The 23,219-nt window shown below is 37.0% G+C and overlaps 1 protein-coding gene across 2 annotated transcripts in view; it reads left to right on the top strand.

The window, feature by feature from the left end:
* The window catches only part of LOC138175799 (inositol 1,4,5-trisphosphate-gated calcium channel ITPR2), a 529,022-nt gene extending 507,371 nt beyond the window's left edge, over positions 1 to 21,651 (top strand). For both annotated transcript variants that reach the window (XM_069106292.1, XM_069106291.1), the window contains 2 exons: positions 19,367 to 19,528; positions 21,440 to 21,651. In XM_069106292.1, the coding sequence (XP_068962393.1) occupies positions 19,367 to 19,528; positions 21,440 to 21,526 (249 nt within the window). In that variant the 3' untranslated portion in view covers positions 21,527 to 21,651. The remainder of the gene's footprint in view (positions 1 to 19,366; positions 19,529 to 21,439) is intronic.
* The last annotated feature ends 1,568 nt before the right edge of the window (positions 21,652 to 23,219 follow it).

The following is a 23,219-nucleotide window of genomic DNA, read 5'->3' as shown; positions in this document are numbered from 1 at the left end:
AGCAATGCATTAGTGTTCCAATTTGTCTACATCCTCTCCAACATTTGTCATTTTCCTGTTTTGCCATCTTAGCCAATCTGACTGGTGAGATATGGTACCTCAGAATTGTTTTGATTTGCATTTCTCTAATCAATAGTGATTTGGAGGATTTTTTCATATGCTTATAAATATCTTTAATTTCTTCCTCTGTAAACTGCCTTTTCATATCCTTTGACCATTTATCAATTGGGGCATGACTTGTATTCTTATAGATTTGACTCAATTCTCTGTATATTTTAGAAATGAGTCCTTTATCAGTGACAGAGGTTGTAAAAATTCTTTCCCAATTTTCCACTTCCCTCTTAATCATGGTTACATCAGCTTTGTTTGTACAGAAGCTTTTCAATTTAATATAATCAAAATTATCCACATTGCATTTTATAATGCCCTCTAATTCTTGTTTGGTCATAAAATCTTCCCCTCTCCACAAATCTGACAGGTAAACTATTTCTTGCTTTCCCAGATTGCTTAGAGAATTAGCCTTTATACCTAGATCATGCACCTGTTTAGATTTGATTTTGGTATATGGTGTTAGATAATGGTCTATGCCCAGTTTCTGCCATACTATATTCCAGCTTTCCCAGCAGTTTTTGTCAAATAGTGAGTTCTTTTCCCAAAAACTGGGGTCTTTGGGTTTATCAAACAGTAGATTACTATAGTCATTGACTGCTGAGTCTTGTGTACCCAATCTATTCCATTGATCCACTACTCTATTCCTCAGCCAGTACCAAGTAGTTTTGAGGACTGCTGCTTTATAGTATATAGTATATAGATTAAAATCTGGTATAGCTAGTCTACCATCCCTAGCATTTCTTTTCATTAATTCCCTTGATATTATGGACCTTTTGTTCTTCCAAATGAATTTTGTTACTATTTTTTTCTAGTTCTATAAGGTAGTTTTTTGGTAAACTGATTGGTATGGCACTAAATATATAATTTAATTTAGGTAAAATTGTCATTTTTATTATATTAGCTCGACCCAGCCATGAGCAATTGGTGTCTTTCCAATTAGTTAGATCTGACTTTATTTGTGTGAAAAGTGTTTTGTAGTTGTGTTCATATAGGTCCTGGGTTGGTTTTGGCAGGTAGATGCCCAAATATTTTATAAGGTCTACAGTAACTTTAAATGGGTTTTCTCTTTCTATCTCTTGCTGTTGACTTTCATTAGAAGTATACAGGAATGCTGAGGATTTATGTGGGTTTATTTTATATGCTTTGCCAAATTTATTTATTGTCTCAAGTAGTTTTTTACTTGATTCCCCAAGTATATCATCATATCACCCACAGAGAGTGATAGCTTGGTCTCTTCTTTGCCTGATTTGATTCCTTTGATTTCTTTTTCTTCTCTAATTGCTACTGCTAACATTTCTAGTACCAGATTGAATAAGAGAGGTGATAGTGGACATCCTTGTTTCACCCCTAATCTTATTGGAAATGCTTCTAGCTTTTCCCCATTACACATAATACTTGCTGATGACTTTAAATAGATGCTACCTATTATTTTAAGGAAGGCTCCATTTATTCCTATTCTTTCTAGTGTTTTTAATAGCAATGGATGCTGTATTTTGTCAAAAGCCTTTTCTGCATCTATTGAGATAATCATGTGATTTTTGATAGTTTTATTGTTGATATGATCAATTATACTGACGGTTTTCCTAATATTAAACCATCCTTGCATTCCTGGAATAAATCCTACCTGATCAAAGTGTATTATTCTTGTGATAAGTTGCTGTAGTCTTTTCCCTAATATTTTATTTAAGATTTTTGCATGTATATTCATGAGGGAAATTGGCCTATAATTTTCTTTCTCTGTTTCATCTCTTCCTGATTTAGGTATCAGTACCATATTTGTGTTATAAAAAGAATTTGGTAGGACTCCTTCTTCCCTAATTTTCCTGAATAGTTTGTAGAGTATTGGAATCAATTGTTCTTTAAATGTTTGATAGAATTCACTAGTAAATCCATCTGGCCCTGGAGATTTTTTCCTAGGGAGTTCCCTGATGACTTGTTCAATTTCTTTTTCTGAGATGGGGTTATTTAGGTAATTTACTTCCTTTTCAGTTAATTTGGGCAACCTATATTTTTGTAAATATTCATTAATTAATTCATTAAGATTAATTCATTAATTAATTCATTAAGATTGTCAAATTTATGTGCATACAACTGGGCAAAATAATTCCTAATTATTGTTTTAATTTCCTCTTCATTGGTGGTAGGTTCACCCTTTTCATTTTTGATACTCATAATTTGGTTTTCTTCGTTCTTTTTTTTCCATCATATTGACTAAGGGCCTATCAATTTTATTGTTTTTTTTTCATAACCAGCTCTTGGTTTTATTTATTAATTCAATAGTTTTCTTAATTTCAATTTTATTAGTCTCTCCTTTGGTTTTCAGTATTTCTAATTTAGTATTTAATTGGGGATTTTCAATTTGTTTTTTTTTTTCTAGCTTTTTCAATTGCATGCCCAATTCATTTACCTCTCTTTTCTCTAATTTATTCATGTATGCACTCAGGGATATAAAGCTTCCCCTAAGAACTGGCTTTGCTGTATCCCACAAATTTTGGTATGTTGTCTCATTATTGTCATTCTCTTGAATGAAGTTACTGATAGTTTCTATGATTTCTTGTTTGACCCACTCATTCTTTAGGATTAAATAGTTTCCAATTAGTTTTTAGTCTGTCTTTCCATGGCCCTTTATTGCATATGATTTTTATTGCATCGTGATCTGAGAATGATGCATTTATTATTTCTGCCTTTCTGCACTGAATTGTGAGGTTTTATGTCCTAGTACATAGTCAATTTTTATGTATGTGCCATGTACAACTGAGAAGAAAGTAAATTCCTTTTTATCCCCATTCAGTTTTCTCCAGAGATCTGTCATACCTACTCTCTCTAAAATTCTATTCACCTCCTTAACTTCTTTCTTATTTATTTTGAGGTTGGATTTATCAAGCTAAGAGAAGGGGAGATTAAGGTCTCCCACTAGTATAGTTTTGTTATCTATTTCTTCCTCTAATTCCCTTACCTTCTCCTCTAGGAATTTGGATGCTATACCACTTAGTGCATATAAGTAATGATATTGCTTCATTATTGATGGTGCCTTTTAGCAGGATATAGTTTCCTTCCTTATCTCTTTTAATTAGATCAATTTTTGCTTTTGCTTTATCTGAGATAAGGATTGCTACCCCTGCTTTTTTTACTTTAGCTGAGGCATGATATATTTTACTCCAGCCTTTTACCTTTACCCTGTGTGTATCCCTCTGTTTCAGGTGTGTTTCTTGTAAACAGTATATTGTAGGATTATGATTTTTAATCCATTCTGTTATCCACCTCTATTTTATGGGAGATTTCATTCCATTCACAGTTATGATTATTATCTGTTTCTTTCCCTCCATCCTATTCCCTCCCCTTTTAATGCTTATATTTTTTCTCCCCTTCTCCCTTCCCCTCCTTAATAGTTTTCCTTTTTTCCACCGCCTCCCTCAGTATTCCCTTATCAGCCCCCCTCTCTTTTCCTCTCCTTCCCACTTACTTCTTCTCTTCCTACTAACCACCCTCCCCCTTTCATAGCCCTTTCCTTCTCCTACTGCCTGTAGGATATTTTTATACTTAATGCAGTATGTTATTTCTTCTTCACATCAAGAGTGACAGGAACAAATCTCATGTGAAGCTCCTCTCCCTCCCCTCTTTCCCTCTAATATGATACATTTTGCATCTCTTCTCCATACATTCCTACGCTTAACTGGTTGTTATTCCCTCCTTGCACCAGACCCAATGAAGGAAAAGCTCATATAATACTCATCTCCCTCCTTTATTTTCCTCTGCTATATTGTTTTTATGCCTCTTTGTGTGGCATAATTTATCCTTTTCCACTTCGTTCATTCCTCTTCTTCCATTGCAGTCCTTAAAAAGATTTTTTAATCGTAATTTCGTGTAATTTATACTCATACCCTCTACTTGTCTATAAACAGTTTGCTCATATTAAATAACAGGGTGTGTGTGTGTGTGTGTGTGTGTGTGTGTGTGTGTGTGTGTTTTCCATGTTTACCTTTCTATGTCACTCTTGCATCTTGTAATTGGAGGTTGAATTTTCCATTGAGCTCTGGCTTTTCCATCAGGAAGGTCTGGAAATCTGTTACATTGTTGACTGACCATCTCTTTGCCTGGAAGAATATGCTCAATCTCTCTGGGTAGGTGATCCTTGGTTGTAACCCGAGCTCTTTTGCCTTGCGGAAAATTGAATTCTGCTGCCTCCAATCTTTTAGTGTAGAGGCTGCCAAATCCTGTGTAATCCTCACTGTGGTTCCTCGATATTTGAATTGTTTCTTTCTGGCCACTTGAAGTATTTTCTCTTTTACCTGGTAGTTCTTGAGTTTGGCCACAACATTTCGAGGACTTTTCAGTTTGGAATCTCTTTCACCAGGTGTCCGGTGGATTCTCTTAATTTCTATTTTACCCTCAGGTTTTAGTATCACAGGGTAGTTTTCCTTAACGAGCTCTTGGAGAATGTTGTCCTAGCTCAATTTTTCATCATGATTTTCTGGTAGGCCTATGATTCTCAGATTATCTCTTCTGGATCTGTTTTCCAGGTCAGTTATTTTTTCTTTGAGATGTTTTACCTCTTTTTCTAATTTTTCATTCTTGTTGTTTTGTTTGACTAATGCTTGGTTCCTCATAGACATATTTGTTTCAATTTGGTTGATTCTGGTTTTTAGCAAATCATTTTCCTTGGTTAGTTTTTGGAGCTCCTTTTCCATATCACACTTTTCTTTTTAAGGAGCTGTTTTCTTCATTATAATGTCTTTATAATTCTGCAATTTTGATTTTAAAAGAATTATTCATTTTGTCTTCTGTCTCTCTCATTTGGTTTTCAAAGTTCCTTTTGAGGTCATCTAGGAGAACTTTCTGTGCTTGGGACCCATTCCCTGTTGATGTTTCAGCTGTGGATGTGGAGTCCACATTGTCTCCCTCTGAATTTGGTTCCTCCCTCTGAGGATAGTAGGACTCCAGAGTCTTTGTAGTCTGCTTTCTACCCATTATGAGGCAGGGCCCTAGCCACGCCCTTCCTCTAGGGTTCCCAAGCCTTTACTGTTGTGGGGCAATAGTTACTGTGTTTTCAGGGTGGTGGTGGTGGGGGGGGGAGTTGGAGCCGACTGGGTTTACTCTGCCATCCTGGTCCTTGGAGGTCCTGATAGGGGCTTTTTTTTTTTTTAATTTCTGGGCTATGGAGTGGTAGTCCCAGGAGTATTTGCTATCTTGGACAGGGGCCCTGCATTTGGTTCTTACCTTGCTCTTTCCAGTCCCAGCCCTTTGGTGATAGTCCTGGTAGTGGCCCTTGTGGTTGGTGGGACGATTTGCCTTACTTGTTGGTCAGGCCTCCTCCCAGCCTGCCCCTGTGTGCAGCACTGTGGCCTCCCAGCCTGCCCCATTAGTAAGTAATCATTGAAAGCTGGTATGGTCAAAAAAATTCAACTTCCTGAGACCAACCTGGTAATGAATCCCTTCAAACTTAGTGAAGTTTTACCTAGTAGAACAGATTATAGTTCAGTGGTCAGACTATAATAATAATAGTTGACATTTATATAGCACTTACTATGTGCTATTTAAATAGCACTTACTACTGTGCTAAGCACTTTACAATTATTATCCAATTTGATCCTCACAATAGCCCCAGGAGGTAGGTGCTATCAAAACCCCCATTTTATAGATGATGAAACTGAGGCAAACAGAGGTGAAGTGATTTGCCCTGGGTCCCCTAGCTCATACATGTCTATAACTAGATTTGAATTTGTCTCCTAACTCCAAGCCAGTGCTCTATCCACTGTACCATCTAACTGTATCATATAAAGAAGATTTTTCACCTTGGTAAGATTTGTTAGAGTTTGTCCTCCATTGGTATAGCTTTATGAATCCAGGATCATGTCTATGACACATTGGAATAAGATTGGACTAGTGAGGCCTTTAGTGGGGGTGAAAACACCAAGCAGCTTTCTCTGTCTACCAGTCACAGCACTCTGTGGAGTTCTATCTGGAAGGTTCTACCTTGTGTCTAGAGTTTTATACTAAGTTTCATCCTTAAGAATTGTTCCCATTTCTGTGATAAATGAAAATCCTTATATTTTAATGGCTTGTCTTAAAAATGAAAAGTGAAGCATCATTGAGTGATATAAAATGGGTAAATAAATGAAAACAAAATCTGCATCATCAGCAGTTCTTTCCACACTGCATGCATATAAAGACTCGTTTGTGACTATAATTGCTGTTTGCAGAGTCTAGTGGTGTTTATAGTTCAGCCTCTTCAATTTGTGATTACCTAGAAATATCTTTTTTTTCCCAAAAAGAGCCTTCCAATTTCTTCTTGCTGACCACCAGGTTGTCATTCTTTCTGCCATAGCATTCACAGCAGTTCAGAGCTCTTTCTTATCACTTGAAGTTTCAATGTCTCTTAAAGTTTCTCTGATGCACTCTTCCTGAAGTTGTCCCATTTCCACTCGTGGTACTGCAGCTGCTTGGGTTTCTGCCCACCAGAGTTATGTTTCAACAAGCATAGCTACTTGGGTTACTATGTTCCAAGAACACATCACCATTAATCCTTATCTTGACAACTGTTCAGGGCAATTCATAGTTATACTGATGAAATGGTTTTAGAAGGTGGGAGCCTTTCCTGCTGTGAACTTTGAATAATAATTTTGTTATACTTCTAATATACTTAGGTTCTACTTTTTATTGTAGTTATTTGTGCATTTGTCATATGTGCCCCCTAGATTATAAACTCTTGAGATTGCATGCTGGGGTGGTGTTTTATTTAATATTTTCCCTCCCCACCTGTATCAGCAATGCAATATTCACAATGCCTACGGAAATTACAGATATGATGATGTAATTATCCATCACAAAATATATCAGGCTTTCTATATGGGCGATAAAGCTGGAACATTTATTAAAATACCAAAAGACTGTGTCCCAAAACCAGAAAGTCAAAGCCATCAGAGTAGTTAAGAAATTGGCACAGGCAGATAAAGTAGAAAGCACCCACATTCTCAAGCCTTTAAAACAGAACAGGCTACCTCAGGCAAAGGTCCTCTTCTCCCCACTCACAGCAACCACCCAGCATCCAGGAAGCGCGCTCCCAGCAGCTCCGGCCCCTGGCAGTCTTCAGCAGGAGTCCTTAGCAGAAATTCTGGCTGACTCAAAAAGGGGTTCGTGCTGCTGCTGCCACTGCGGTTGCCTCTGCTGCTGTCGCCGTCGTCGCTACCACTGCTAGCCACTACAGGAACTCTAGCTTGGCTTCCGCTTCCTCTTGCTCCGCCCCTTCCTGCCACATCAGCAAGTCCAATGGGGCATGGAAGATCTTTAAATCCCATAACCCTTACACCACCCTAGCATCTAACACAAAGTTCTCTGGATGTAGTACATATATACAGTCAATTTAATTGAATTTCATAAGTAGAAAGTTCAAGTCCTACAGTCTTTAGAAAGTTAGTATTCCACTCTGCACTGGATATGTGAAGGCATTAAGACTTTTGCATGTCTTCATGAATAAGTATTTTTAGAACTCAGTTATCCATATAGCAGCTAATTGATAATTATCTTTAGGATTTTTGAAGCCATTCATAACATATATAGTTGAATTTTTCAGAAGTCTTAAAGTGTAAGGAGTTCATTGGTGAACTAACAGAGTAGTTGATAAGATTAGAAACCAAGAAATTAGTAAGAGAAAGTCTTGAGCAAACAGAGGTACCACCTATTGAGTAATGTTTGAGATATTTCTATAACAAGTCCTTCTGGCAACATTTTCATACGATCACAAAACTTCAGAGTTTGAAGGGAGCTCCATGGCTACCTAGTCTAAACTATATTTAAAAGAAAATTCCTTCTCCAACATTCCATGCACAAGTGACCAACTTCCCTTTGCTTGGAAACCTCCAACGAAGCTGGATGTCCACCATCTTTTAAGTTCCCTTCTGTTAGGAAGGTTGTTCTTACATCCAACCTAAATTTGCCTCTCTGCAACTTCTGCCCATTACTCTGAGATTTTCCCTTCAGGTCCAAGCAGAAAAAGATTGTTATTCCTCTTCCCAGTGACAAATACTTAAAGATAGTCAATGAAGATAGTGGCTTCAGGCATCCAATGCAGAGTGGTATACTAATTTTCTAAAGGCTGTGGGACTTGAACTTTCTATTGATTGAATTCAATTAAATTGACTGTATATATGTACCATGTCCAGAGAACATTGTGTTAGATGCTGCGGTGGGGGAGGAATATTAAATAAAACACCACCCCAGCATGCAATCTCAAAAGTCTATAATCTAAGGGGTAGGTATAACAAACACACAAATAACTACAATAAAAAGTAGAATCTAAATATATTAGAAGTATACTAAAGTCTACCAAGTCTTATACGTATTGAGTCACTACTTTGCAAAGATTCATTCATTGATGATTCACTTTGCTACTTTGGGCATTTTCCAATCCAGCTTTGTGAAAAATATTATAATCATGTTCCTTAGTTATATCTGCATTCCCCCACTAGGTGATCTGGATGCCAAATTGTATATTGATTACATCACTTATTTGAATAATATTTGAATAGTATTAGTTAATCTAATACTCAACACTTCACACAAGTACAGTCATCAAATTTTTTTTTCAGTTTTCTTATGAACAACAACATAATCAATAAGATGTCACTATTTAAGTCATCCATATTATCTTCCTCTTGCCCAGCACGAATTTTGAGAAAGCTAAAGAATCACAAATAACTTAAGCAATGGAGAGGATAGTAAAAGTAAATATCAGAAAATCAGATGAGCTGAAAAAATTGGCTAATTTACAAGCTAAAAGTACAACATATCACAACATAAAATTGTGTGATGATAACTATAGAATAGCCTTTACAGAGGTACTATAGGTATTTTAAGGCTTAGTGGTTTTTAATAGTATTGATATTTTTTCTCTAATTAAAATTGTATCCTTTTAAAAATAAATATATAGTATTTTAGTAAATGTTCCCAATTCCCTATTATACTGTATAAATTACCCTGTAACCTTCAAAATAACTGAGTTCAAACATCAACAGCCCCAGTATCAGAACAAAGGCAGTTACTAAGTACAAGCTCTAATTCTATCCTTCAATTCCAATCTTGGTCTTGTGGTAAAAAGATTTCTGGTGGTTACTAGCTACAAAGATATTGATTTAGCAATCTACCATGGGCAGTATTTTAGTGGGTTTTTCTACATAAATATTTATCTGTAATTGCTATCAATTTTTTATTTTCCTTCAGTTATGCATCTAGTTGCACATAGATGCATCCCAATTCCTAACTCCTTTCCTTATATTTTTATACAATGGAGATTGGTTATCATACATGATCTTGATATTAAAGTGTCAAACAGGATTTGTGGAAAAGCTATTTTGGTTTGTAGTTTAGTATGAATTTTTATCAAATTGTGGATTAGCTGAATCTGCACTGGGCAAAATTATTGTGTATGATTAAATCACAAAATGGTTATTACATTGTGTCATCTGAAGCAGAGTGCAATTTGAATCACCAAATTCCATTTTTAAGGTTGCTTAGGGCAAAGTTACCTGGAGTTTTCCAGACAGATGACTGTGGCGGGGCGGGGGGGGGGGCCCTAGGAAACCCACATATCTTCATGTGGAAAACTTAGGCAGACCATTCTGTGTTGGTTAAGGCCAAAACAGAATCCTGGAATTGTAAAGATAGAAGTGACCTCAGACATCATCTAATCCAGCTATTATCCCAAAGCAGAAATTCCCTCTATAGCATCCCTAAGAGATGGTCATTAAATATCTGCTTGAACATAATACATTCAATGAGAGTATCAGGGTTGTGTGACTGTAGATTTTATGTCTTGTGATCTTTGACTCAGGCATGCCTTTCCCCCATTATGCTTCATGCTAGATATTCCCATTATTGAGTGATGTGTACACTATACTTAAATAAATGTAAAGAAAAAGCATAGTGTTTGAGAAGTCATGTTACACCATAGAATCATACTGAATTTGCCCCAACATTTTTATGTAACCTACCTTCTAGATAATCTTCCTTATCCTGTTTGTTTAGTTGTTTTCAGTCATGTCTGACTCTTCATAACCCCATTTGGGGTTTTCTTGGCAAGGATACTGGAGTGGTTTGTCATTTCCTTCTCCAGCTCATTTTATAAATGAGGAAACTGAAGCAAACAGGGTTAAGTGACTTGCCCAGGATCACATAGTAAGTGTCTGAGGTTGGATTTGAACTCACAAAGAGGAGTCTTCCCGATTCCAGGCCTGGCACTCTAGAAGCTGTGCTGTCCTATACTTATGCAGTTGATGTTTTTTTCCTGATCTCCCAAGGCGCTAGTTACTTCTCTACCTTCTGTCCTTCCAAGATTATCTTCTATCTGCTTTGTATACATTTTGCATATACCTACATATGTGCATGTTGAATTTCTCTGGTTAGAATGTAAACTTTTTGAGAGCAATTACTATTTTGCTTTTGTCTTTGAATCCTGGTTCTTATTACATGATAGGTACTCAATAAATGCTTGTTAACGGATTAAGTGCAAGACTTTATATTTACTCTTACTAGATTTGGCCCATTTTTCCAAGCTGTCTAGATGTTTTGAGTCTTGAATCTGTCACTCACTATATTAGCTGTCCCTCCCTTCACATACTATATGATGCAGTAAAACTGTATAGCTCACATACTTCATGAAGACATAGCATTTGATCTGGGCCCTGAACAATGGATAGAATTTCAATAGGAATAGATGAAGGAGAGAGGACATCTCATTCCAGAAATACATTAGGCAATGATGAAGTTAACAGTCATGGAGCTGGAAAAGTATATGACATATGTGGGGTACAGAAAACTGTACACTTTTAGTGTATCATAAACTATGTGAAGGGAGGGTGGTGTGAGCTAATACTGAAAAGGTAGGTTGGAACCAAACGTAGGATGGGAAGAGGGCTTTAATTACCATGCCAAGGAATTTGGAATTTAATAATTAATGAGGAGTTATTGTAGTGTTTTTGGATTGGTGTAGTGACCCAACATGATCTGGGCATTACCTCAGGATTAACTACTACCTCCCGCCCATTTTCTAAAATTCATTGCCCATACCCCAAGGAAGCCATTGGTAAGAAGATATATACAAAAAAAAAATGTAGGATGATTTTGTGATAGCAACAAGTTGGAAACAAAGAGGTATTCATTGATTGGGGAATGGCTAAACAAATAGTAGTATGTGAATGCAATTGAATTTTACCATGTTATAAGAAATGATGACTGATGAATGTAGGAAAGCATGGAAAAATCTACTTGAAGTGATGCAGAGTAAAGTAAGCAGAGTCAATAAAACAATATACACAATGAACACAACAATGTAAATAGAAAGAAAACCCACCAAAAATCCAAACAAACCCAAAAGTGAATGGTTTCAATATTACTAAAAACAAACAAGCATGGCTCAAAAGAAGAGATAAGAAGAACTTCTTATAAGTTAAGAGGTGGGAGATCCAATAAGTGTTATATATTGTACTTATTTACAACTTTTTTCATCTAGTGACCAGTTCTAGTTTTTTTTTCCCTTTTTCTTTTGTGTGTGTGTGTGTGTGTGTGTGTGTATCTTTAAAATATTATTTGTTATATGGGATGTTTCTGTGGAGGGTAAAAACAGGGAGAGCAGGGAGAACTATGGTGATGTAAAAAGATAGAAGACCAATAAAAACTTATTTAAAAAAAAATGTTTGCCCCAAATTTTCTAAACTTGTTTTCCAGCAACTCTGGTTTCCTCTGATAGTTGAATAGAAATTTAATTTTTAAAGGATGTAATCTGATCTTTTCTCTTGTATCTTCTACCCTTCACTTTTTTTCAACTAAGAATACATTTTATAGCCCATATACTTCCATCTAGCAAAAAGTGGTCTTGGATCTAAACAACCTAAAAGCAAAATACGACTTCTGTGTTGTCTTCCTCTGTTAGTTAATATCTGTTGAGCATCAGTGGGACACACAGTACCGTACTTGTAACTCTGACACTGGTGTGTTTTTCTTCCCTTAGTTACTTTTAACTTGCTAAATTGTAGTCACAATCTCTGTGGTTAATGAAACAGTGAAAAACCAAGGTAAGCTGTGATGTGCAGGAAGGCATCCCTTTCCTCCACTGCCTTTACATAAGATTAATCAAACTGACCTGCTTCCACAAGTATCTTTCTTTTTCCTAATAATTTGCTTAACATAAAATCATTATTATAGCAGAAACTTTATCTTTCACTTAATGTAAGCCCCATTTTAAAACATATTGAATGGTATATAAAATGTTAGCCCATATGATATAATATTAATGATCATGTTATTTCCATTCTCAGTACAAAACCTACTAATTGTAATCTGGGCTACTTGGATCCAATGTTCAAAAAAGAAGAAAAAGGGAATAAAATGTAAAATGTATAACCTCTGAGGAAATTGAACTACCATGTAAATTTCTCACTCTAACCAATAGGATTGGCAAAACAAATCTCAGGAAGGATAAAGAGACACGAGACCTATAGGCTAAAAATTTTATAAGTAAAAAAGTGATTGAGAAGGGGAAAAAAGTCTTATTTTTGAGTAGAATATTTCCATATATTTTAATGGTAGTCTTTTCCAGAAGGTCTATTATTAAACATTGACATCAAAGAATCAGAAGGTAGTACATTTCCTCTCTCAGATTTATCCAGCTCTAGATCTTAATTGTGCTCTCAGAACTTTATAATTCCTGTTGCTTTCCCTAAATGATATATACAACAGGTAATCACATATATTAAAATCAATTGAGTTACTAGTTCTAATGATGTAATTTAATTATTAAAATAAAACATATTTTTAATAAATCTAAAGTTGAATAAATATAAAATGAAATAAAAGAATTTGAAAGTTATAAGGAACCTCTCAAAACTACTTATTTCAGCTAATATCTGAAAAATATCCCTTCTGAAGCATATTGGAAAAATAGTCATCTAACTTTTGCTTGGTGTGATGCAGAATACACTCTCTCCCAACACAGCCCATTTTACTTTTAGAAAACTACAATTGTTAGGAAATTTCTTATATGAAGCCTAAATTGTTCTCTCTGCAACTTTTCCCATTATTCCTAGTTTTGCCTTTAAGGATCATATGAACCCTTTTCTAAAATGTATTTTTTTAATGTTTTAACTTAAACTTGATAGTCTTTATGTTCTCCAGAATCAGTAAGCATTTATTAAGCAGCTACTCTATGCCAAGCATTTTGTTAGGCACTGGATATACAAAGTATCACACAAATAATTCCTACTATTAATGATCTTATATTCTATCAGGATATACATAATATGTATATATATATATGTGTGTGTGTGTGTGTAATATATTATATATCATGATATATGATATATACATAAAAGTACATCAAGGTGACACTATTTTTCTTTTAAATTGAGAGGTTCTATTTGTCCCTTCAAGGGATTTTACTCAGATATGATTAGTTAGTCTTATTCCTAAAATATCCCAGGCTTTTTGCATTTAAAGAACTTGAAACCTTCATTTGCTGGTCAGTTTTTCAGAACTTCCCTTCACACCATCCTGTAGTCAAATATTTTCATTCTCCATGAAATGAGAAAATGAGGTAGTACTAACCAAAATGAGGACTTTACCATTAATTGTCATGTGTATATCCATGAGACATGCTACACATGTATACATTGAGAAACCAGAGAACAAATTGAACTCTTATGATGAGTAGCATACACATTTAAAGATCAACGTGGTAAGGCCAGTGACATCCTTTAGACCAGTGAATGTCCTCTGTGGTTCAATCTTTCCATTTATAAAGCAAAGGTGTAACTAAAATTCTTTAGTATGAACTCTTTCTCTTCCACTTTGTTTCTTGGACTGAGTTCTGAGACACTCTGGGGTTTTACAAAGCAGTTCAAAGTGTTCTTCAAAACAAGAATTATAATTGTAGATGGCACACTACTTTTGTTGTTTGTATGATGCAGAGGATAAGGCCCTGAAGTTTTAGCTATTTAACTAGAGAGAAGAGAATATGAAAGATGTTTTGGAGGTAGTAACAGCAAATTTGGCAAATGATTAGATAAGTGGTGTGAGACAGGATAAGAAATTGGGGATAATCCCAACATTATCCACTTGGAAAGCTAGAAGAATGGTAGTGTCTTTGACATGGAAGAAGAGAGAGTTCATGAAAGATGAGTTAGACAAGAGATAGAATAAGAAACAGGAAGGCCAGTTATTACAATTATCTAAGTAGGAGGGAATAACAGTCTGACCAAATGTGGTTTCAGTGGGAGGAGAACAAAGGTGACGGATGGAAGAGATATTGTGGAGGTAGAAACCACAGGACTTAGCAATTGATTAAATGTAAAGGGAAAGTGAAGAGCCAATGACTCCAAAGTTTTAAGTAAAGATATTGAGTGGTTAGTTGTATTATTAAGAGAAATAAAGAAGTTAAGGGGAAGGGGAGTTTTAGGTGGCAAGGTAATGTGTTTAAATTTGACATGTCAAGGAAAAGAGAATGTAAAAATAACCAAGACTGCAGATGAAACAAGCATCCATAATTAAATGCTAAATCCTATGTACAAAAGAATTACAAATATGCTAATAGTTTACATTTTATTTTCTGGTCATTCTGATATTTTTCTGTGTTGTATTATCAATTTTCTTTATAGTTCTGTGAGTCCAGAAAATTACAAACATATTTATTAACAAAACAGAAAATATACCACATAAGGTTCTAGCATTCATGCTGATGGGACCCACTACAAATGTTCATTTCTTAATATCACCTCCTTTTTTATTCCCTTTCCTACTTAGCACAGAAGCGTTTCCAAGCCTTTTCTTTCCTCAAACATCTCACAGCACTACACTGTTTATTGACTGACTAGGTGACATTGTCACACCCTCTCCAATGAAGAGCCTTCATATTTTACAGAGAAAATAGATGCAATTCACTGTGAACATTCTCTTCTATTCTTTCCATATTTCACAGTTCCTACTATCTCTTCCTTTACTTCAGTCTCTGATAAAGAAGTTGCCATTCTCTTCATCAAGACCAGACCCCATACTACTGCCTTCTCTAGCAAATTGACCTATTATTATTTGCACTCTCTCCAGTCTCCCTATCTATTGTTTCCTTTCCTGCTGTCAATAAACATGTACAAGTCTTCTTATTCCTAAAACTCTCTTCTAGATGCTACCCATCTTAACCCCTTTTTTCTACTGGTACCACCACCACCCTAGTTCAAATCTTTTCACTTCTAATCTGAATTATTGTAATGCTCTTCTGATTTCTATGTCATCAGTCTCACTTTTCTCCAGTCTTTCACATGGTTTCTAAAATGATCTTGCTAATGAACAGGTTTGACCATTTATTCCCCTGCCTGAAACCCTCAGTAGCTCTCTGCTACATATAGAATGAAATACAAGTGCTGTGTGGCTGTATACTCCTTTCATTGTAACAGCTTGTTGTTTCTCTAGCTTTTTACATCTTTTTTCATGCTTTGCTATATATTTCCAAAATGGAATTTACCCAAGAGTCCTTCCTTCAAACCCTTAAAAATGAAATATATTCTTTAGGAATGAAGATTCAGACACGTACAGCTAGTGACCCATTGCTTTATTCTGATTAACAATTTGGAAGAGGCTTCTCTCCCTGAGGAATGGGAAGAAGGAAGGAAGAGGATGCTGACAACTTTAAAAATCTCCAGTAAAACATGAAAAAGGAAGAGAGGTCGTAGGTTTAACTAGGGAAACTTGCTGTATGCCTTAGGATACTGCCTTAAACTCTGTTTGTCATATTTCCTCCAATGTTGTTAGTTTATTTCCTTTATAACCTGTCCCCTCCCTTTTTTTAAACCAAAAAGATGCTTGTAATCATTACATGCCTCCAGTACTTGCATCAGAGAAGGGCAGTAAGTGGTAACTCCTACTTTCCTCGAAGAAGTCTGGCCAGAGCTGGTGCCAGCTCACTGTCTTAGGGATCCCCATCCTCTTTTATGTGGGACCCAGAAGACTTAAGGAGTAGAGACTGCACCCCACAGAATGAGAACATCTGTGCAGACAGCTCTGAAGGAGGGATTGTCTTCCTTTCTGCAGTTCCAATTTTTCAGCCTAACAAACATTAAGTACAATAGGTGAAGAAAGAAAGGGAATTCATTCCAATTATGGGTGATGTGCAGAGACAGAGACAGGAAAGAGTGGGGCACATTCAGAGGACACACAGTGGTTCCAGTATAAATATACCACAGGATAAGTATATGGAAGAGAACAATATGATGAAAATATGTTGAGCCAGTGGAAAATGCTTTGGGTGATAGGCAAAAGTTAGGTAGGCATCAGGGAGCCACTGGAGAAAAATGAGTACACAGTTACTGGTGCACAGTAAATGTTTGTTGACAGACTGACTACTTAATTGAGAAGATTGAGGTTATCCTATAGCAATTCCCTCAACTTTCCTGCCCAGGATCTCTCCTCTTTCCATTCTGTCTCAGAGGAAGAGGTATCCCATCATTTTGATTAAGATAATTGTTCTACCTGCATTCTTGGTCCATTTTACTCTTGTCTTCTACCTGGACTATTGCAGTAAACTCCTTACCTGTTTCTATGCCTTGGCTCTCTACATTCTACAGTTTATCCTTCCAGTATTACCAGAATATTCTCCCTTTTATATGTCACAATTGGGAAATGGCTGAACAAGTTGTGATATATGATTGTGATGGAATACTACTTACTGTGCTTTAAGAAATGATGAGCTCAGTGATTTTAGAAAAACATGGAAAGACTTGCATGAAATAATGAAAACCAACATGAGCAGAACCAAAAGAATATTGTATATAATAGCAGCAATATTGTTTTAAGAATGATTTTGAGCAAATAAGTTATTTTGCCTATTATAAATACCTAAATTAACTATAAAGGACATGAAGAAGACACTGTCTGCCTCCAGAGAAAGAACCAATAAATAGAAGTATGTACAGAATAATTATATATACATACAAATACATACCTGTTTGTGTCTTATGGTAGCCATCTCTAGGGCAGGGAGAGGAAAGGAAGGAAAAAAAAAGGAATTTACAATATTTGAAAGGAATAGCAAGTTATGTGTAGTAGATTTGCAGTTTCGTGTACAATCATCTTTTTTTTATTGTACTGCATTATGGAAATGCTTGTTTTGTTCCATAAATTAAAAATACAATTTAAAAATTAAACACTGGTCACTGTGCTAAGCCTGAGGATACAAAAAAAAAAAAAGCAAAAAAGATCCTTGCCCTCAAGAAACTTACATTCTAATGAAGTAGTCAGCATGCAAATAACTTTGTACATTCAAGATATATAAATTAGAGAGAGTAAGAGTGAGAGAGTGAGAGTGAGAAAGAGAGGTAAGCACTTGATGGTAAGGGAGATAGAGTGCTGGGCTTGGAGTTAGAAAGACCTGACTTTAAATCTGGCCTCACACGCTTACTGCGAGACCCTAGGCAATTCATTTAACTTTCAACTCAGTTTTCCTAAATGTACAATGGAGATGATACTAATAATAGCATTTACCTCACAGGGTGGTTGTGAGGACACACTTTCTCTCTCTCTCTCTCTCTCTCTCTCTCTCTCTCTCACTCACTCACTCATGGTAAATGGAAGGTAATCTCAGAAGGAAGACTTAGGGGGATGGGAATGGGAGCAAAACTGTTTCATGCTGAAGTTGGGATTTTAGTTGATTCTTGAAGAAACCAAAGAATGCAGGAGACAGAGATGAGGCGGGTGAGCATTACATGGAGAACAGGCTGGGGGGAGTGGTGTAGGGGATGGTCAGCCAGTGCAAAGGTATGGCTTTGGGACATGGGAGGAATAAGATATTAAGTAATTCAGTATGAATGTGGAGAAGGGGAAATAATTGACACTGGGGCCAGAAGTGTCAGAGCACAGAAATGGAGTCAGGTACTGAGGTGAAGAGCCAAAGGCAGAAGGCAGTGTCTGGATCAGAAGCAGGAGTTCAGGTAGTAGGTGTCTCAGGAGCAGCTAGGCTGGAAAGGATCTATACAGTATAGCCAAGATGGGGAGTTTCATGTATAGATGTAATGCAGTTTTGTTGCATTCGGTTTCATTGCAGGTTTGTGCATGATTTTATATGCCTGGGAGGTAGTGTCGTATAATGGATAGAGAGATGGCCTAGAGGCCACAAAGAAGCAGGTTCAAGTCCCACCTCTTACACAGAGTGGCTTTGGGTAGGGCTTTCAATTCTAAGTTGCAGTGAAGATGCCTAGCTGAACTGGTAGAGAGAATTTCTCCCCCAGAAGTGTCTAATGCCAATAAAATTATGGATCTAAGCCCTATCTCTTTCCTGTGTGAGTCCAACTCAAGCTTCTGATTTCTCTAAATTACCTGCAGATGAAGGACAATTGGCCACAGCAGCAGTATTTCCTGCCACCAGAAAATAACATTTAACAGTAGTGGGCTCTGTGGAAGGAGAGAAACATGTCTTTTACCTCAGAGGCTGTCAATAGATGAAATATCCCCAAAGTCAACAGTTTCTACAAATAGGCCAGCAGAGTTCCCAAGGAGAAGCCATCAGAAAGAGCTGGGGGTAATGAGCCACTACTGGACCAGTTTCTCCCCACCTGCCCCCACCTTGGAAAAAATTAGACTTTTCCCCCCAAGAAAGTCTCCTTGTGTTCTGGGGAAGTTGAACTCTGAAACCTGCTGGGCTATAATGAAATGTTTCTAAATGAAGCAGAATCAAATGTTTGAGTGACCTGAGGCCATGCCCTGCCACTTTTCTCTTCCCCCAACTGAGCTCAGAGACAGAACTACTCAAGTGGGGGGTAGAATTAGGTGGGTGGCTGACTAAAGTGGAGATGATTTGTGTTGCCACTCCTTTATTTCCCCCATCCTACGCTCCTGCCTTTATTGCCATTGCCAGGGGGCAGGAAACAGCTCACTGCTGTACCCACACATACTTGGATCTCCTCTCTCAGCCTCCAGACTAGACTCTACATCATCAGAATCCAATTAAGATTCACGGGGAGCCTTGGGGCTCATGGCACTCACCTGCTTCCTCCCCCTCCACCCTATAGGGAGCTTTACTTAATCCCTTGCAATCTGTTTGCCTGACAGTGACAGGATCAATGTCAGACCAAACACTTACACCTTAACTTTGATACTGTGAGCAAACTCTGGTCTAATGTTCACTACAATGAGTAGAAATTGTCATTCTTTTTTGCCTCTAAAATTTCGCACTCTCTACCCTGGACACATCCTTATATGCTTGATTTTGGATATGTGTTTCTAGGAGAAGAACTTGGACTGGTTTCCTCGGATGCGAGCCATGTCTCTAGTTAGCAATGAAAGTGACAGCGAGCAAAATGAAATTAGAAATCTGCAAGAGAAATTGGAATCAACCATGAGTCTGGTCAAACAGTTGTCTGGTCAGCTAGCTGAGCTCAAGGAACAGGTAAGTGTTCACAACATGGGTAGAACATGCCTGGAGTGGAGGCCAGGAAACTCTTACAAAGAAAATTTTATCAAAAGGGATTTTTTTTTTCATCGAAGTACAATGAATGAAACAAAATTAGGCCTGATTAAGACTTTCTGCATTGGTTAGTAACACCAAAGCTCCATCTGAAGACCACATATTTCAAGAGAACAGTGTAAAACCTTAAGTAGGAATTCGAGTACATGGGGGATATTAAGCTGAGCTAGAGCAAGGGATGAGGGTATGGTGAAGAGATGAAAAGGTAGTCCAAGGAATGACCATTGCTCTGCAAGGCTGAGGTAAACTAGAGACAGAGGTCATAGGAATTGAGATAGTTGGGGACCTTAGAGGCTATACTTTGGGGTAAAGGAAAAGAGTATGAAGCAGGTTCTTAACTTATTAGAGAGGAGGGAGAATGACCTGTTCCGTAGATGTCAGCAACAAGAGTTCAGACATGAGGGCATGACCTCTAAAGGAGAAGAAAGGTGGTTGCCATCTTGGTGGATGACACCACATTCCATCCAAGTGAAATGGTCTGAAAATACCAGGGGGAACAAGAAACTCCTTCATCTGTCCTGGTGTGTCAGGGGGGGTGTGAGAGTAACATCTAGTCTTGGAAAGGGTACCAAAAGATGTGCTTTCTTCAAGAGAAAGTTTGAGTTTGTAAGCACCAGAAAATGGAAAGCATCTGAGAAGAGATCTAGGATGCTACAATGATAGATTTAGAGCTAGAAGAGACCTCAGAAATCATCTAATCCAATCCCCTTATTTTACAGATGAGAGAGACCTGAGGCTCAAATAGTTGTAGTGATTTATTCAAAGTTACTCAGATTCCCTGGATCTAAATCCAGTGATTTTTCTACTGTGTCACAACATAGAAGGCTCTAAGAGAGTAACATGAAAATGGAGTCTAGAGGAGTATATTGGGGGAGAGCTAGGGCTGACTTTATTGGTTCTGTGGTAGGGTTGATCAATACCAGAAGAGGTATGCTAGCTACAAGATGTTGAATGCGTTGGAACCTAGGGCCAGATTGCTGACATTGGGATGGGTGGGAGGGGTGAGGTGGGATGTGCACTGCTCTGGAGGTGAAATGACATCCTGAGGATGTTAGCATTTGAGGCCCAGCCCCAGGTGCATCAAGCTACTTGCAGCTCTGCAATAGTTTTGAGCTCTTTACCCTCCAGGGAGTTACTTTCAAAGACTGGAAAAAGTTAATACTAAATAAACAGTTCAAGCTTGAGTCTTGATGGATAATATTTTTTCTGGCTGTAATTAGCCAAGAAAGCAGAGCAGCATTGGTTGTGTTCCAGTTATACAAGTCAACCCCTTCTTGCATGGCACTATATTACTAATGACAGCTGTTATTATTCTTCTTAAGATACTGTATTACAGTGAGGTAGGTTGGCCTAGCAAACTCAGAGTCCTCCTCAGGATCAGGAAGAACTGGGTTATACATGTCACATATTATGCATGAGGTTGGCAGCTCTTAGTGCTTCTTAAACTCTCAGGGCCATGAGGCAACTCTAACTTCTGCAAGTTGCAGAAAAGGTATTGATCTATACTAATATATCCCTAAACTAATGAAATTATAAGTGTGGTCCTATCTCCATTATTTTTTCTTATACTTTCATGAGAGACAGTTATATATTAAAGGAATCATTGTCTCCTGTTTCTTAGCCTTAGGCTCGAATGTTGGTAGACACATCCCTTTAAGGTTAGTCATATGTCTGCTTCTCTGTGGTACCTAGCAATGCATGGATATTAAAAAAAAAAAAAGTTAAGCCATGCCTATTATAGCTCAATAGTATTCATTAATAGTTGAGGAAATCAGCTTATCTCTTTATCTCTTTCTCCCTCTGTTTCCTTCCCCATCCCCCCTCCCACCACAGATGACAGAACAAAGGAAAAATAAGCAGAGACTGGGTTTTCTTGGATCAAACACACCCCATGTGAATCATCACATGCCACTGCACTGATACCAGGGGGGAGCCGTGACTAGCCTTTCATCACTACCCTGCTTGATTGCAGAATAAAGAACTGAGATCGAGGGGAGTGAACAGTGCCTATTGTTGCAAACTTAAAAACAACCAAGTGCCGAGATGTTGAGTGGTTTTGCTCTGGGAACAATTTACAGCTGTTTTTCGTGGTTGAGAAGATCACAAATGAAAACATAATAGCTACAAAGAGTACTTTGGGGTACCTGTTACACATTCTTCAAGCAACCTGAAAGATTATCTTCAGTTGGAGAGAATAATTGGGAAGGAACAGGGTGAGGATGACAAAGGAGAGGAGACAGAAATGAATAGGAATCATGTTTGTCTCGCTGTATCAGCATGTCTGCCATGGTGGTACAGCATTTGCAGTACTCTGTTAATTGTAGTAAATAAGTTGGGGACACAGGAAATAATGTTGCGATGGGTTAATTTCTACAGTGATAGTTGCAAAAATTTGTTAATGCTACTGAATTTTAGCTGTCACAAGGCAATTTTCTTATTTATAACATGAAGCACAATGGACTTACAACAATGGAAATTTAAACCTTTGGAGCTTATGCACATTACACTGACGCCTAACTGGAAAGTGATTTCTTTTCTTTTTATTTTTTGGATTCAGATGTTCTCTATTAATGTGGCTGCAAATGGAAAATTTTACCTACCTTGTTGTTGAAACATGTTTCATAGCTATTTATATTCTAAGATTTTAAAAGATAGGAGAAAAACCCAAAAGTAAGCCTCGTAAGAAAGATTTTTTTAATACATATGTGCTATTAAAACTCATGTTGAAATTGAAAAATTTAAAAAGCTGACAAATTAAAAAGATGACAGGAAGTCTTGAGGGACTTAAAATGGTAGCATTTTATTTTACAAGCACATGGTAGGAGTAATTTGATTTGTGCATACAGCACTTAAGGAAATCAGCAGTCTTATTTATGCCATTCTTTTAGTTGAAAAGAGAGGCCAAGAAGTTTATGGAAAATGAGATAAAATGTTGGTTTTCATTGAAATTTTAATTATCAATCAGAGGTTTTGAAAATATATCAATGATATTTAATCTCTTCCCAAAGGAAAAAAAATACTTTCATATTAAATTATAAAAGAATACTCAGAACTTACTAGAAGGGCCAGATGAGAAAACTAATTTTTTTCACCTCCTGCTCTTCATACTACAAGGTCATTCTTATAAATGTCATGTTTAAGCATGTTAGGGCAGGATGCAGATAATAAAAGCTTAAAAAAAAACTAAGAGCAGCATTGCAGAGCTGAGAGCTTGGTGATCTTGTATTATTTAACATTTTGGCCTGATATATACAATTATAGAATACTTCAGTACTTAAAAGGATTTATGATCCCACTGATATAGAAAACTCTTCTTTTACTATTACTAAAGCAAATCCCAACTTTTCTATCCCATGTAGACAATCTTCATAAGCTACCACAATACTTTGACAAGTCTCTGCTCTCATTGACATGGGAGTATCTCTTCCAACTATGCAAATTGAAACCCACTTTCTCATCTCACCTTTTCTATGTTTTTTCCATATGTTTTCCATAAAGGGGATCACTCAGTATAGGGAGGGCCTCCTAAATCTTTCAATAAATGCTATTAGGTTCCAGTGAAGTAGTTAAGCAATCCATCAAATTTATCTCACTCTCACTAGATGACCATCTC

The sequence above is a fragment of the Petaurus breviceps genome, unplaced genomic scaffold (genome assembly GCF_028583685.1).
Source record: "Petaurus breviceps papuanus isolate PSGF00001 unplaced genomic scaffold, PetGlider_PUasm1.0 79, whole genome shotgun sequence".
In the NCBI taxonomy this organism is placed as follows: domain Eukaryota; kingdom Metazoa; phylum Chordata; class Mammalia; order Diprotodontia; family Petauridae; genus Petaurus; species Petaurus breviceps.
Note: the sequence above shows the minus strand (reverse complement) of the source record. Positions and strands in the feature narration are given on the sequence as shown.